The sequence below is a fragment of the Rhineura floridana genome, chromosome 14, assembly GCF_030035675.1.
Source record: "Rhineura floridana isolate rRhiFlo1 chromosome 14, rRhiFlo1.hap2, whole genome shotgun sequence".
NCBI lineage: Eukaryota > Metazoa > Chordata > Lepidosauria > Squamata > Rhineuridae > Rhineura > Rhineura floridana.
In genome coordinates, this window is record NC_084493.1 from 2,352,269 (window position 1) to 2,368,119 (window position 15,851).

Consider the following 15,851-nt stretch of genomic DNA (forward strand, 5'->3'; position numbering starts at 1 on the left):
GCTCTTATAAAGGACCAGCCAGGATGGAAGCAGTTCAGGACAGCGAAGCACCAAAGGCAGCCACGTCTCTTAGCAGCAGAGCCGAGTCAATGGAGAGGCCTTGCTTCCCTTTATCCATCTACTGCAGCCTGATGGAATGGCTCATCACACACATCATAGCCCCCACTGGTGGTTTCTCTTCCCAGAGCCTACAGCGACTTCTAGAAACATTTGACAATGAGTAAGAGCCAAAATGTGCACCGGGGGCTCACCTGCATTGCCAGGCCATGATCCTTGAATGGCTGTATGGAACAGTTGACATGAAGAGGGATTTTCAGTTTACACCTCCAGGCATCAGTGGAGGATGGTCCATTGGGGCTAGTGAGACACTGCCCCACCAGCTTCAGTCTGCCCCCAGCTAGCCCCCACTTGCCTGCCTTCTTGCTTACAACCAGCCCCGGGGATGGCCTTGGCTGCCAGCTTCCTCCTCCTCAGTCTGCGTTGCCCTTGTAGAGCCAAGCATGGAGAGGAAGGGAACAAAACTAGAATCAGTTGGCTCTGCTTGTCATTGCCTCTGGCCCTACCTGCTGTTGGGAATCCCTGCATTCCACCCCACCAGCTCCAGCCATTTGTAGTGTGGATAGACAAGGAATGAGCGGCTTGAGCACAGACCCCGTGTGTTCAGAACATCTTAAGTATGCTGAATTCATGTGTCCACATGCACTGGGATGGACATTGTGGGAACAGAGTCCTTTGATCCGATCCACCAGGACAATCATTGTGTTATTACTGGTAAAAATAAGTACACCCAAGTTTCCATTACGTTATCCAACTAAAACAGGCAGAAACGCTTTGCACACTGACCTCATTTTCCTGTATGTTGCTCCTAGAGCTCCTTTGATTAACAGCACACTCGTCGATAATGAATACAAATTTAGCTCACATCCTGTAAGTGAGCCTCGTTAGACTTTTCATTCTTCCAATATCTTTATTTCCTCCGGCTGGCCAGTTTCCACTCATTTTGTTAGTTAAAATTAAAAACTCAAGCAGACATGACTCAGTCCACAGGACAGTTAAATTCATATCCAGCAATTTATCCAAGCTGCCCATTTTTTTTTTAAGCCAGCAAAACGTTCAAAAGGAGTATAAAATAGTCTGAAGCCAAGAAATATACAATAAGTTTAATAAAATATATAATATTGTCATAAGGTTTCAGGATACAGCATGGTGGATGATAATTGGGGTGTGTGTGTGGGTTAGTACAATCAAGAAAATAATATTTCCTGAATAAAAAGTCATCACACACACAGCCATATGCCTTCATCAGAGTCTCCCACCAAAGCATCAAAAAGGCTGGGTGGCCTCTGGCTAGTGCCAGCCTCTCTGCTACTTGGACATTCAGCATGTCTTCTGCTCACTGAGATCCCTGCTGCTGCTGCTGCAAACGCCTCTCCTCCAACATCCGGCACACCCACATGGAAACGACCTCAGCATTCCCATCATTGTACTGGACGACGAAGAGGTGGCCCTAAGAGAAGCAAAGATGAACTCAGACAAAAGATTTCAAGCATCTAAGAACTTAAGAACAGCCTCCTGATCAGACCAATGGCTCATTTCATCCGGGACCCTGTTTTCTCAATGGCAAACCAGACGCCTTCTGGGAAGCGCAAGAGAAAGGCCTCAGCACAGCAACACTCTCCCCACTTGCAATTCCCAGGCACCAACTGACATCGAATGAATGCAAGAAACAGCCTTCGGTTCCTTTTGACGGGAGGATTCCAGACCTGAATCAGGGCCCTTCTGCATGCAAGCAAGTATTCTATCCCTAAACGAAGGGCCTTGATGTTTTCCTTTTCCAGGGGGAACATTGTTTTAAAGTTAAAAATATATAAACTGGCGTTTTTGTTTTTTTAAAAAAGCCCAATCTGAGAAGGCGACAAATATTTTACAAGAAAAAAGGGTGTGTTGCCCTTCCAGTTCAGCCGAAGGGCAGAAGACAAATAGGCTTCCCAGGTGCTTATTGCTATCCTATAGTTTTTACTATAGTCATCGTCAGATTGTTGGCCTAACTTCCCAATATTAATGGAGATGCATTTCCCATCTTATTCCCAAGCAGATGACAAAGACATCATGGGAGATGGGGCTGGCAGTTACTTAGGTGGGCTGTGGCAGAGAGACAGAAAGCAGAGACCACACAGACCACTGGGGCACATGGCTGAGGGTAGAAGCTCCGTTCCCTCTTTCTTGGGAGCCCCATCCGGTCATCCCTTGGAACCTCTAGGAATGCAACACTTAGGATTTTCAGTTTGGTACCATGGGGGAAAGATACCTGCTTTTTTTAAAAAAAAGGAACACAGACCTTGAGACCTGTGCAGGAGCTAACAAATTTAGCTTTACGATGCATGGAATAATCAGACAGAAGGATATGCCATTGAGCATGCGTAGAATGCTTCCCCCTTACCGGCAAGCAACTTGAGGCACTTCCCTGCCCTGAGATTAGGGGCCAGGATCCCCAGGAGCCTTGGAACTTTCTGTCAAAAGTCATCCACTGACACACTTTCTCTTTTCATGGTGTTCAAAACAGGAGGCAGGTTAGATATCCCATGATACAGACTTGTTCTACTGGCTGAGTTGGACTTTGACCCTGGGTCTTTCCCATGGCCAACCTAGCATGCAGCCTACCGAAGAGTCTTCCAATCCCCCTCTTCCCGTATGGCCTTTTAGCCCAGCAGCACACAGCTCCAGCTGATCAAAGAACAAAGCAAACAAGCCTGGCGCCTTCAGTACTTTCTTTTAGGCGCCAGGTTAAGACCTGGCTATACTCCCAGGCATTTTAATGTTCAATGTGTTTCATTTAATTTTTTTTTTCATTTAACTTGTTGCTGATTTTATTGTAATTTTATTGTAATATTGTATTTTAATCTTGTTTTGTTCACTGCCCAGAGAGCTATTCGCTATGGGCGGTTTAAAAATGAAATAAATGAAATGAAATGAAGTCAAGACGACCGTGTTCTGGAATCATTGCACCAGCCTCATCAGTGGCCTGAAGGAGATCTCATTGTCTTTGTTTCCTGATAGCCAATTGCAACAGTTAAAATGGTGTGGGATGGAGTAATATGGACCTAAATTCTACAAGAGCATTTGGGTGTCTTATCAGCATAAGAGGGTGGCGGTGGTGAGAAGGGTGTACTGCCTTCAAGTCAGTTCCGACTTATGGTGACCCTATGAAGAGGGTTTTCATGAAGCTGAGAGGCAGTGACTGGCCCAAGGTCACCCAGTGAGCTTCATGGCTATGTGGGGATTTGAACCCTGCTCTCCCAGGTTGTAGTCCAACACCTTACACCACACTGGCTATGCTTAGCAAAAAGGAGATGGAGATGGAAGTGGGCCAAATCCATGGCAGAGGGAGATGGACAGAAAGGGAGAAGCTGGTGAGGATGGAGGTGGAGGAGACACAATCACATGTGCGCAAAATGTGAGATCTAGCAGGAAACCCCTGGACATGAGGAAAAACCCAACAATTTGTGCTAGAAATATTTCACCTGCCCTTTTTTTTTTTTTTTAACAACAGATTATTGGTATTTAGGCAAGCAAGTCGCTTCCATATTTTCTTGGCTTTTTAAAAAGGCTCTAATCACTCTGGATGGCACAAAGACACCAACGTTTTTTTAGGTTCGTTCTAAATTTGCACCATTTCTGCAACATGAATCTGCCTAAGAGACAGGCTTGCCCCGCTTCTCCTCCATCTCCCAATCACAATCATCCTGGGGGCAACAAGCCCCTCTGTCCTTCGACTGACAATGATGGGATGCTCTCCTCTCCCATGCACACAACTCCTGCTAAATACACCAAGAAGCGACAAGAGGAACTGCAAATAATTTGTACATTTTGCATTATTTTTCAGATTGGCTAACTTAGGCATTTATAAGTGCCAAAACCGGCTCCCTCTCCAATAACCTCCTGGTCAAGTCTGGTACTTCGTCTTCTGGTACCCAAGTGTCTTACAGTAATTACTCTTACTGACTTCACAGAATGCCACAAGGTTAAATTCACTTAAGTGTTTGTAAAACTCTTGGAGATCCCCGGAGGAAAGGAACAAATGTCCTTATTCACAATAAAACTTACAATTACCTGCCTGGCCTTTTAAATAAGCCAGCCACAAAGAATACTGGCAAACAAGGAAGGTCAAGGAAGAATGCAGAGAGAAACAAATAAAGATCCCAGAGACAAAAAGAGAAGCGCACACACTGGGCCAGTAAAACCAACCATTAAACAAAGTCAGTCCATTTCTACCATGAATCTCCTTTACAGTGGAGAAGCTCCCTCCTGTGGAAAAATCCATCTCACGCTATGTAAAAAGAATCTTGCCTTGCTCAGGATTAGCCACAGCAAGAGAGACAGCAAGGGTATCTGGAAAACAAAATGGTAACTCGCAGCTCTGGGTATGCCACTCGATGGGAGGACGGAAGAGCAATTGTGCTGCAAGAGTTAACCTGAGAGGTGGGAGGGCAGAGCTTCAGTTAAATTCACAGGGGGTTGCAAGCTCAGTGCTTAGAAGTGAGGAGGAGGGCAAGGTTGGGAACTTGTTGCTTTCATGGAGCAAAATCTGCTCAAACTCATGATTGTTTGGTGTGTGTGTGTGGGGAATGGCTTCAAAAACAAGCATTTCCTTACTATAAAGCACCATAAATCTATACAAATTCTACAGAAACTTCCCTTGGGGAAGAGTTAAAGCATGGTGGGAAAGTGCATGCTTTGCATTCAGGAAGTTGCAGCTCAGTAGTGAAGCACATGCTTTGCCATGCAGGCTTAATCCTTGGCATTTCCAATCCTTGGGAAAGACGCCTCTCTGAAACCCTAGAGAGCCACTGCAGACAGTATAGACAGCAAGGCATTAGACGGACCAGTGGTCTAACTTGCCTCCTGTGTTATGTTCTGTATATATACAAACCCAGCACTCATTTTCAAAAGGGATGGATTTGGTCTCACACTGTTGGGGATAAACAAAGATTAGACAGCACTGGTACGTGGAGGCACACAGTGTTGACTGTTAAGTTTCTAACCACAAGTTTGAAGTTCATGTAGAAGCAATAGGAAAAAAGGTAACACAAGATGAATTTAGCAGCAACTGCAACACAGCAGGAAAGAGACGGGCAACAATTTGGAGGGGTCTGTAGGTTTTTTGGGGAGGCATCATCACATTTTGCAGGCCAGAGTGGTCCTAGGTATGGAAGAGGGGAGGCCTTTTCCAAGCAGGTAGAGTCACAGAAAGAAACAAGTGTAGGCACAAGGAAAGAGTGCTTTGGAGGTAGAAACACAAAAAAAGAAGAGCCGCGAAACAGTTCCTTCAGTGTTTCCCCCACTGGTGAATGGATTCCACTGAGGTGGAAGACAAGGAAGACCGTAGGAAGTAAGGAGAGATACAGCTGGAGGGGCTGAATGAAGAGAGGGTGGGTGGGAGAGAAACAGAGCTGGCAGTTTGTGCAGGTATAATGACGTTCCAGGCTGTTAGAAAGAGACAGAACCCATTTGTTAACCAGACACTCTCATTCCTAAGGAAAGAAGAAACAAATACCACACACAAGCAGGGAAGGACATAATGAAAAAGAAAAGGAGGAAACTTGATGTTGCTCCTTGTACACGTCAGCAACAAATGAAAGTCACTGGCATCCATGGGACCCCCTTTGTCCTTGAGCAACACTGCTCCAAAACCAAATTTATTTATTTTATTTATTTTGTTGCATTTATATACCGCCCATAGCAAGTAGCTATCAGGGCGGTAAACAGCATAGGGTAAAATACATACATCATAATAGTAAAACACACAAAACATATACAACACAAAAACAAAATACAATTAGACAAAATGCAAGAAAATAGAAAGGATTAGTATGATAAGATTAAAGCTAAAAAGATTAAAATGATTAAAATGCCTGGGAGCATAAAAAGGTCTTTACCTGGCGCCGAAAAGATAATAATGTAGGCGCCAGGCGTACCTCTTCGGGGAGGCTATTCCGCAACTCGGGGGCCACTACAGAAAAGGCCCTAGATCTAGTAACCACCCTCCGGGCTTCACAATGAGTTGGTACCCGGAGGAGGGCCTTAGATGACGAACAAAGTGAACGGGTAGGTTCATAGCGGGAGAGGCGTTCCACCAGGTATTGCGGTCCCACGCCATGTAAGGCTTTATAGGTCATAACCAGCACCTTGAATCTCACCAGGAAGCAAATAGGTAGCCAGTGCAGGCGAGCCAGAACAGGAGTTATGTGCGAAGACCAACTGGTCCTCGTCAATAGTCTAGCTGCCGCATTCTGCACTAGCTGAAGCTTCCGAACTGTCTTCGAGGGCAACCCTATGTAGAGCGCATTACAGTAATCCAATCTCGAAGTTACCAGAGCATGAACAACTGAGGCGAGGTACCTTTGGTACTCAAATATTCCTGTATAGATTCCCTTCATTTTACAAGGTAATGTTGCAGAAATGTAAATGCACAGAAGCTTGACATGTATTTTCTCTTGTAGCAAACACTTCCCTGGACAAGAGTTGAATTATCTGCTTGGTGTGGGGTCAAGACCCACCAGCTCCTGGAGCTGGATTTGGAGCTTAGGAGAATGAGGATCTCCACTGCAAGCTCTATTCCATAGGGTGTTACCAAGGTGCTTTGCCTTGCTGACATCCCAAGTATTTCCCCCATCGCTTTGACTCCTACAACTTCACTCTGCATGTGGCTGGGCAAAGCAGAAGGCTTATGATGCAGCACAACAGAGGAAATGGGCTGTGGCATAACGTAGATGTCCTCTTCTATTGAACCTGTGCTCATCTCAAGTAGGGGGACCCCATTTCAGCAGGTCGCCCTCCAACTCTTGCAGGGCAATGAAAACAGTAAGGGGGCAGGGCTAGTGCACTCGGCCCTGTGGCCCTCTCCTCTGTGTTAAGTAAACCCTATTCTGAAAGCTTGAAGATGACCTTGGAGGCTTCGAGGAGAACCCAGGCTGGTTGCTTGCTTGAGAACTGCACTATGTGGTATCGCAGCTTTTTCTCTAGTTGTTTCTGGATCATCAGAGGCATCTTGTCCGAGAGCCAGAGTGTCTGACACCCCTCCCCTGAATTCATACTGAGCTGCTCTGAGAATCCTTGGCATTCAACCCTAATTTTATTCCCAGGTCACCAAGAGTACCAGAGGGGAAGCTTCTCTCCCTTCTCCCTGCTTTGAAACAGCTACCTATAGGGGCGTTTCAACCCCTCAATGTCTCTTTTCACTAATCTTGTTCTCTACTCTAGGAACATAGGAAGCTGCCTTATACTGAGACATTGGCCCACCTAGCTCAATACTGTCTGCACTGACTGGCAACAGCTCTCCACGGTTGCAGGCAGGAGTCTCTCCCAGCCCTAACTGGAGATGCAGGGGATTGAACCTGGACCTTCTGCATGCAAGCCAGATGTGCTGCCACTGAGGTATGGCCCTCTACTCTCACATGGCCCCAATCCATGATCCATGTCATTTACGGTTTGAGTTAGCCCCACAGCATTTAGGTCTGCTGGATCCCTTGTACCCAAACCCTCTCCCTAACTTTCCCTCACCTCCACCTCTCTTCCTCCACAGACCTAATCAACCAAGCCTGCCCTGGAAGGGGTAGCACCCACCTCATAGCACAAGGTCTCTCTTTCCATAATGCTACTCCTGAGGAGAGAAACCCTGACTGAAGAATCTCCAGCAGCAGGGACCCATTACTCCCTGGAAGCTGATGGTACAAATCCCTTACAATATCATATAATTTCTTCTTTTAGCTCTCAGTGGGCTAGCTCCCTTTCCCTTGCCGTTCCGTACTCTGGCTCTAACTTGCCTCTTCTCTTGGCTCATGTTTCTGGCCCTTCTTGAGATCTTGTGAACTGAGCACTCAGGTCCAGCACTGAATGGGCAGCAACACCCGACGGGCTAAATATGCATTGCCACACCACCAAGCTGGCTCAATCCACAAGGACAGCTCCTTCTCTTCTTGTAACTAATCTCTGCCCAGATTGCGTACGGTAAAAGTTCTAACACGTGGATGAAGAACCTGTGGTCCTCTGGATGTTGTTGGACCATAACGTCCATCAATCCTGACCAATGGCCACGGTGGCTGGGGCCAACGCAAGTCCTCCAACAACGTCTGCAGGGCCACTCCTGTTGTAGGGTACAACACAAGAAAGTGGAGCTGGGTGGAACAGAGAGACGCAGCACCAAGAGGAAGAGCCACACACAGGGTGTGTACTTGCATTAGTTGCAGAACAGGGAAATGAAGGCAGGAAGAATGCCAAAAGTGGGGATATATAGACTTAAAAGAAATTTGTAAAGAAATGTGTACCATATTTACTTCTGTTGTTATTCTTATTGTTACATTTACATCCCACCTTTTCCTTCAAGGAGCTCAAGGGGCACATGTGGTTCTCTCCCTCTCCATTTCATCCTCACAACAACCCTGTGAGGTAGGTTAGACAAAGAGTGGCCCAAGGTGTCCCAGTGAGCTTCATGGCTGAGTGGGGATTTGAACCCAGGTTGTCTCCCAGATCCTAGCCTGATTTCTATTTTCCTTGGAACCCTGAAGTTCTTACACTTACAAAATGGGACCATTCACCTCAGTGAGAGTCAGGAAGCAACAGAGACAATTATTATTCTGCCCAGGTACATTAAAGTAGAGAAAAATATGGCAATCCTCACCCCCCGCCCCAAATTTGCTACTAGCTTATCGTGGGATCAAAGCCTGGACAGAGCGATGGCCTGAGCTCCTCCTTCAAAAGAACCTGAAAGACTCTGGGGAAAGTTCACTCTCTCAGCCCAGGGAAAGGTCAGGTCGGATGGCACCCTGGGGGATGGAAGTGGGTGAGTGTCAGGCAGCCTAATTTTCTCTGCCAACTCTGAAAATGAGATAAACAATGACAAAGCGGGCATTTTAAATGGACTTGTCACATCTCATTTTCTAGAGAAGGGCTGCCTTTTGGAAGCCACTGGGCTTCTGCAGGGAAGATTAACCCTCTCTAAGATGAACACCTATTCATGGATCTGGACGATGCAGCTCAAACTCTCTGGCTTCGTTTAGTAATGACTCCCAAGCGACAGCGTATGGATTCTCTTCCTCCTTGTGTTTCCCCGTATTCCTGGGCATTACGTATATAGTCACTGTCAATTTATTTATATACCGCATTCCCCACAAATAAACATGTGCATCACGCAAACAACAAACAGTCCAAATACTGCAGGGAAACAATACATAACAAAAAGTGTAAGCACTTCAACACTTAAAAATGTTAATATACATCAAAGTGTAAATGAGCATAAAGCTCAACAATAACGCTAAAGCAAAAATATTGAAAACTCACCCCCAAGCTGATACAAAAATCTCTTCTGTCCCCCTGACCCTTATGCCTCAACCCAATGGGCCAGGAAGTCTTCTGGAAGAAGCTCCCTTTCGAAGGCTCCCAGGGCTGGAGGGCGGGGCACGTTTAATTGTTCGCTCTCTCGGTGGAGGAACTTTCCTGGACTGAAATCAACACCAACGAGGTGGCTCTGAGTTGTCCCATCTTCTGCCTTCCAGGACAAAGAAGCCTAGGAAGGCCACCTGGAGATGCCCACCTGGCGTTAACTTCAGCCACTGCAAGAAAACATTTTCATATGCAAAGGCTTTCCCTTGGCTACTGGTAATGGATGGAGTTGGCTTGCTGCTTTTATTTTAATCTTATTGACACCTCAGCTGAAAGATATTTTTGTGGTTTTTGCACTGTAGATTGACATCTATGTTTATTTTTTGCATCCTCTATGTTTTTGTAGAAGGGACTAATGGAATCATCAATATACGAAGATAAAGACATGCAAATACAGCATTTGTTTAAAATGAAACAACTGAAGTGGTTTATTACACAACACAATGAATTCAAAAGACATTTATTATAAATTATATATATAACATTTAATATTTTAAATACCCTCAACTGCACTCATGAAGCTACAAAGTTGAGGCCACGCTCCTACAAAATAAAGGCCTTCACATTCTTCTTAAAATGCCCCCTTGTGTCAGTCAAACCTTGGGGCAAGGCTGGAGTTGTCACAGAGAAGGCTCTGCTTTTAGTCCAAAGCAGGTGATAATTTATCTAAATAAGGGCATCCAGAGCTGGCTCTCCTTATTTCATAAAAGGTGTGGGAGCTCACATAAGGAGAAGCATTCCCTTAGCTAGGGTGGAACAAGCTACTTAAGGCTTAAAAAGGTTACAACCAGCATCTTGAAAATTGGTCTTGGATTTGGCAACCAGTGCAGCTGTAGCAAGAGGAGGCGTTATACAATCCCCACTGTCTTCACACCATAATAAGAATGTAAGAAGAGCCTGTTGTACCAGGCCAATGGCCCATCTAGTCCAGCATCCTGTTCTCACAGTAGCCAATCAGATATCCATGGGAAGTCCACTAACAGGACCTGAGCGCAAGAGTGCTCTTCCCTCCTGTGGCTTCCAGCAACTGAGATTCAAAAGTATACTGCCTCTCACCATGGAGGCAGAGCATAGCCATTATGGCTAGTAACCATTGATAGCCTTTTCCTCCATGAATTTGTCTAATCCTCTTTTAAAGCTATCTAAATTGGTGGCCTGTAAGAGTGAATCCTGTAGGAGTGAATTCTATAGAATTCCACATTTTAACAATGGGCTGCCTGAAGATGTCCTTCCTTTGGTCTCTCAACATTCCACTTCACTGGATGTCCAAAAGTTTTAGTGTTATGAGAGAGGGAGGAAAACTTTTCTCTATCCACATTCTTCATGCCCTGCATAATTTTACACACTTCTGTCATGTCACCTCTTACTTGCCTTTTGTCTAAACTAAAAAGCTCTCAATGCCACAGCCTTTCTTCATAGGGGAATTGCTCCATCCTCTTGGTCATTTTGGGTGCCCTTTTCTGAACCTTCTCCAACTCTAGAATATCTTTTTTTGAGGTGAGGCAACCAGAACTGTAAACAGTATTCCAAATGCAGTCACACCATAGATTTGTGTAACAGTATTATGTTGGCAGTTTTATTTTCAAGTCCTTTCCTAATAATTCCTAACATGGAGTTTGACTTCTTTTACAGATGTCGCACACTGGGTCGACATTTTCACTGAGCTATCCATGATAGCCCCAAGATCTCATTCCTAGTCAGTCACCACCAGTTCAGACCCCACGAGTGTACATGTGAATTTAAATTTTGTCCCATCATGCATCACTTTACATTGGTTTACACCGAATTGCTTTTGTTATTTTATTGCTCATTCGCTCATTTACTCAGTTTGGAGAGGTCATTTTGGAGCTCTACAATCCCTTTTTGTTTTAATAACCTTGAACAATTTAGTATCATCAGCAAACTTGGCCACCTCACTGCTCGCCCCAACTCTAGATCATTTATGAACAAGTTTAAAAACACAGGTTCCAATACCGATCCTTGAGGGACTTTGTTTTCTACATCCCTCATAAGAACATAAGAACATAAGAAGAGCCTGCTGGATCAGGCCAGTGGCCCATCTAGTCCAGCATCCTGTTCTCACAGTGGCCAACCAGGTGCCTGGGGGAAGCCCGCAAGCAGGACCCGAGTGCAAGAACACTCTCCCCTCCTGAGGCTTCCAGCAACTGGTTTTCAGAAGCATGCTGCCTCTGACTAGGGTGGCAGAGCACAGCCATCACAGCTAGTAGCCATTGATAGCCCTGTCCTCCATGAATTTGTCTAATCTTCTTTTAAAGCCATCCAAGCTGGTGGCCATTACTGCATCTTGTGGGAGCAAATTCCATAGTTTAACTATGCGCTGAGTAAAGAAGTACTTCCTTTTGTCTGTCCTGAATCTTCCAACATTCAGCTTCTTTGAATGTCCACGAGTTCTAGTATTATGAGAGAGGGAGAAGAACTTTTCTCTATCCACTTTCTCAATGCCATGCATAATTTTATACACTTCTATCATGTCTCCTCTGACCCGCCTTTTCTCTAAACTAAAAAGCCCCAAATGCTGCAACCTTTCCTCGTAAGGGAGTCGCTCCATCCCCTTGATCATTCTGGTTGCCCTCTTCTGAACCTTTTCCAACTCTATAATATCCTTTTTGAGATGAGGCGACCAGAACTGTACACAGTATTCCAAATGCGGCCGCACCATAGATTTATACAACGGCAATGATATCGGCTGTTTTATTTTTAATACCTTTCCTAATTATCGCTAGCATGGAATTTGCCTTTTTCACAGCTGCCGCACACTGGGTCGACATTTTCATCGTGCTGTCCACTACAACCCCGAGGTCTCTCTCCTGGTCGGTCACCGCCAGTTCAGACCCCATGAGCGTATATGTGAAATTCAGATTTTTTGCTCCAATATGCATAATTTTACACTTGTTTATATTGAATTGCATTTGCCATTTTTCTGCCCATTCACTCAGTTTGGAGAGGTCTTTTTGGAGCTCTTCACAATCCCTTTTTGTTTTAACAACCCTGAACAATTTAGTGTCATCAGCAAACTTGGCCACTTCGCTGCTCACTCCTAATTCTAGGTCATTAATGAACAAGTTGAAAAGTACAGGTCCCAATACCGATCCTTGAGGGACTCCACTTTCTACAGCCCTCCATTGGGAGAACTGTCCGTTTATTCCTACTCTCTGCTTTCTGCTTCTTAACCAATTCCTTATCCACAAGAGGACCTCTCCTCTTATTTCATGACTGCTAAGCTTCCTCAGAAGCCTTTGGTGAGGTACCTTGTCAAACGCTTTTTGAAAGTCTAAGTACACTATGTCCACTGGATCACCTCTATCTATATGCTTGTTGACACTCTCAAAGAATTCTAATAGGTTACTGAGACAGGACTTTCCCTTGCAGAAGCCATGCTGGCTCTGCTTCACCAAGGCTTGTTCTTCTATGTGCTTAGTTAATCTAGCTTTAATAATACTTTCTACCAGTTTTCCAGGGACAGAAGTTAAGCTAACTGGCCTGTAATTTCCGGGATCCCCTCTGGATCCCTTTTTGAAGATTGGTGTTACATTTGCCACTTTCCAGTCCTCAGGCACGGAGGAGGACCCAAGGGACAAGTTACATATTTTAGTTAGCAGATCAGCAATTTCACATTTGAGTTCTTTGAGAACTCTCGGGAGGATGCCATCCGGGCCCGGTGATTTGTCAGTTTTTATATTGTCCATTAAGCTTAGAACTTCCTCTCTCGTTACCACTATTTGTCTTAGTTCCTCAGAATCCCTTCCTGCAAATGTTAGTTCAGGTTCAGGGATCTGCCCTATATCTTCCACTGTGAAGACAGATGCAAAGAATTCATTTAGCTTCTCTGCAATCTCCTTATTGTTCTTTAGTACACCTTTGACTCCCTTATCATCCAAGGGTCCAATCGTCTCCCTAGATGGTCTCCTGCTTTGAATGTATTTATAGAATTTTTTGTTGTTGGTTTTTATGTTCTTAGCAATGTGCTCCTCAAATTCTTTTTTAGCATCCCTTATTGTCTTCTTGCATTTCTTTTGCCAGAGTTTGTATTCTTTTTTATTTTCTTCATTCGGACAAGACTTCCATTTTTTGAAGGAAGACTTTTTGCCTCTAAGAGCTTCCTTGACTTTGCTCGTTAACCATGCTGGCATCTTCTTGGCCCTGGCGGTACCTTTTCTGATCTGCGGTATGCACTCCAGTTGAGCTTCTAATAGAGTGTTTTTAAACAACTTCCAAGCATTTTCGAGTGATGTGACCCTCTGGACTTTGTTTTTCAGCTTTCTTTTTACCAATCCCCTCATTTTTGTGAAGTTTCCTCTTTTGAAGTCAAATGTGACCATGTTGGATTTTCTTGGCAATTGGCCAGTTACATGTATGTTTAATTTAATAGCACTGTGGTCACTGCTCCCAATCGGTTCAACAACATTTACATCTCGCACCAGGTCCCGGTCCCCACTGAGGATTAAGTCCAGGGTTGCCGTCCCTCTGGTCAGTTCCATGACCAACTGGTCTAGGGAATAGTCATTTAGAATATCTAGAAACTTTGCTTCTTTGTCATGACTGGAGCACATATGCAGCCAGTCTATGTCCGGGTAGTTGAAGTCACCCATTACTACCACATTTCCTAGTTTGGATGCTTCCTCAATTTCATATCTCATCGCAAGGTCTCCCTGAGCATTTTGATCAGGGGGACGATAGATCGTTCCCAGTATTAAGTCCCTCCTGGGGCATGGTATCACCACCCACAACGATTCTGTGGAGGAGTCTGCCTCTTTTGGGGTTTCGAGCTTGCTGGATTCAATGCCTTCTTTCACGTATAGAGCGACTCCGCCACCAATACGTCCTTCCCTGTCCTTCCGATATAGTTTATAACCAGGGATAACCATATCCCACTGGTTTTCTCCATTCCACCAGGTCTCCGTTATGCTCACTATATCAATGCTCTCCTCTAAGACCAAGCACTCCAGTTCTCCCATCTTGGTTCGCAGGCTCCTAGCATTAGCGTACAGGCACTTGTAAGCAGTGTCTCTCTTCAAGTGTCTTTGGCACTTGTGGTTAGGCCTGTGGTAATTTTGCTCTTCTGAATTGATATCCTGTGCCCCTGCTCTCACAATGCCTACTTCTAGGCCTACCCCTTTTAAAATTTCACAATTTCTTTGGTTTTTATCCCAGGGGGGAGGTTTATTCCGAACCGGACCTTTCTCAGCTCCTGTCGGGTTTCCCCCCTCAGTCAGTTTAAAAGCTGCTCTGCCACCTTTTTAATTTTAAGTGCCAGCAGTCTGGTTCCATTCTGGTTCAAGTGGAGCCCGTCCCTTTTGTACAGGCCCGGCTTGTCCCAAAATGTTCCCCAGTGCCTAACAAATCCGAACCCTTCCACCCGACATCATCGTCTCATCCACGCATTGAGACTGCGAAGCTGGGCCTGTCTGGCTGGTCCTGCGCGTGGAACCGGTAGCATTTCAGAGAAAGCCACCTTGGAGGTCCTGGCTTTCAGCATCCTACCTAGCAACCTAAATTTTGCTTCCAGGACCTCACGGCTGCATTTCCCCATGTCGTTGGTGCCAACGTGCACCACGACCACTGACTCCTTCCCAGCACTGTCTACCAAACTATCTAAACGACGGGCGATATCCGCAACCTTCGCACCAGGCAGGCAAAACACCTTGCGGTCTACACGCCCATCACACACCCCACTGTCTATGTTCCTAATGATCGAATCACCCACTACAAGGATCCCTCCACCCCCTGGAGATATATCCTCGGCACGAGAGGATAGCTGCTCATCCCCCAAGGAATGGGTCCCTTCTAAGGGATCGTTTCCCTCTTCCTCAGCTGGATGCTCTCCTTCCCCGAGACCATCGTTGTCCATGATAGCAGGAGAGCTATCATCGTTGGAGTGGGACACAGCTATAACGTCCCTGAAGGCCTCCTCCACACACCTCTCTGTCTCTCTCAGCTTTTCCAGGTCCGCCACCTTGGCCTCAAGGAAGTGAAGTCGTTCCCGGAGAGCCAGGAGCTCATTGCACCGAGAGCACACCCACGACTTCTGTCCAATAGGCAGATAGTCGTACATGCTGCAGGCGGTGCAAAACACTGGAAAGCCCCCACACCCCTGCTGGCTTCTTACCTGCATAGTTTTGTTTAAGGTTTATTACGTCAATGGGTTGGAGACTGCGGTATAGTTGATGTCAGGGAACAGACGGGCAGAGTGGGGGGCCCTGGCCTCCTCGCCCTGCTGCTGAACTCGCTCTGCTGCTTAACTCGCCTTGACGCTTCGTCAGCTGGGGCTCCCTCTAGCTCGTGGAGCAGGCTCCCTCGCTAGGGTGCTCTGACTTTATATGTGTGGCTGGTTCCTCCCAGCTACTGCTGCCAGCCAATGATGTGTTACTTGAGGCTGATGGCTATCAGCTGGG

General features: G+C 45.7%; 1 protein-coding gene across 4 annotated transcripts in view; it reads right to left on the reverse strand.

Annotated features, from left to right (window-relative positions):
• Positions 1-1,145: 1,145 nt before the first annotated feature.
• Positions 1,146-15,851, reverse strand: part of MAP2K5 (mitogen-activated protein kinase kinase 5) — a 142,777-nt gene continuing 128,071 nt past the window's right edge. For 2 of the 4 annotated variants that reach the window (XM_061595526.1, XM_061595525.1), the window contains one exon: positions 1,146-1,507. In XM_061595526.1, the coding sequence (XP_061451510.1) occupies positions 1,394-1,507 (114 nt within the window). In that variant the 3' untranslated portion in view covers positions 1,146-1,393. The remainder of the gene's footprint in view (positions 1,508-15,851) is intronic. The other 2 variants (XM_061595530.1, XM_061595528.1) reach the window with 1 other exon arrangement.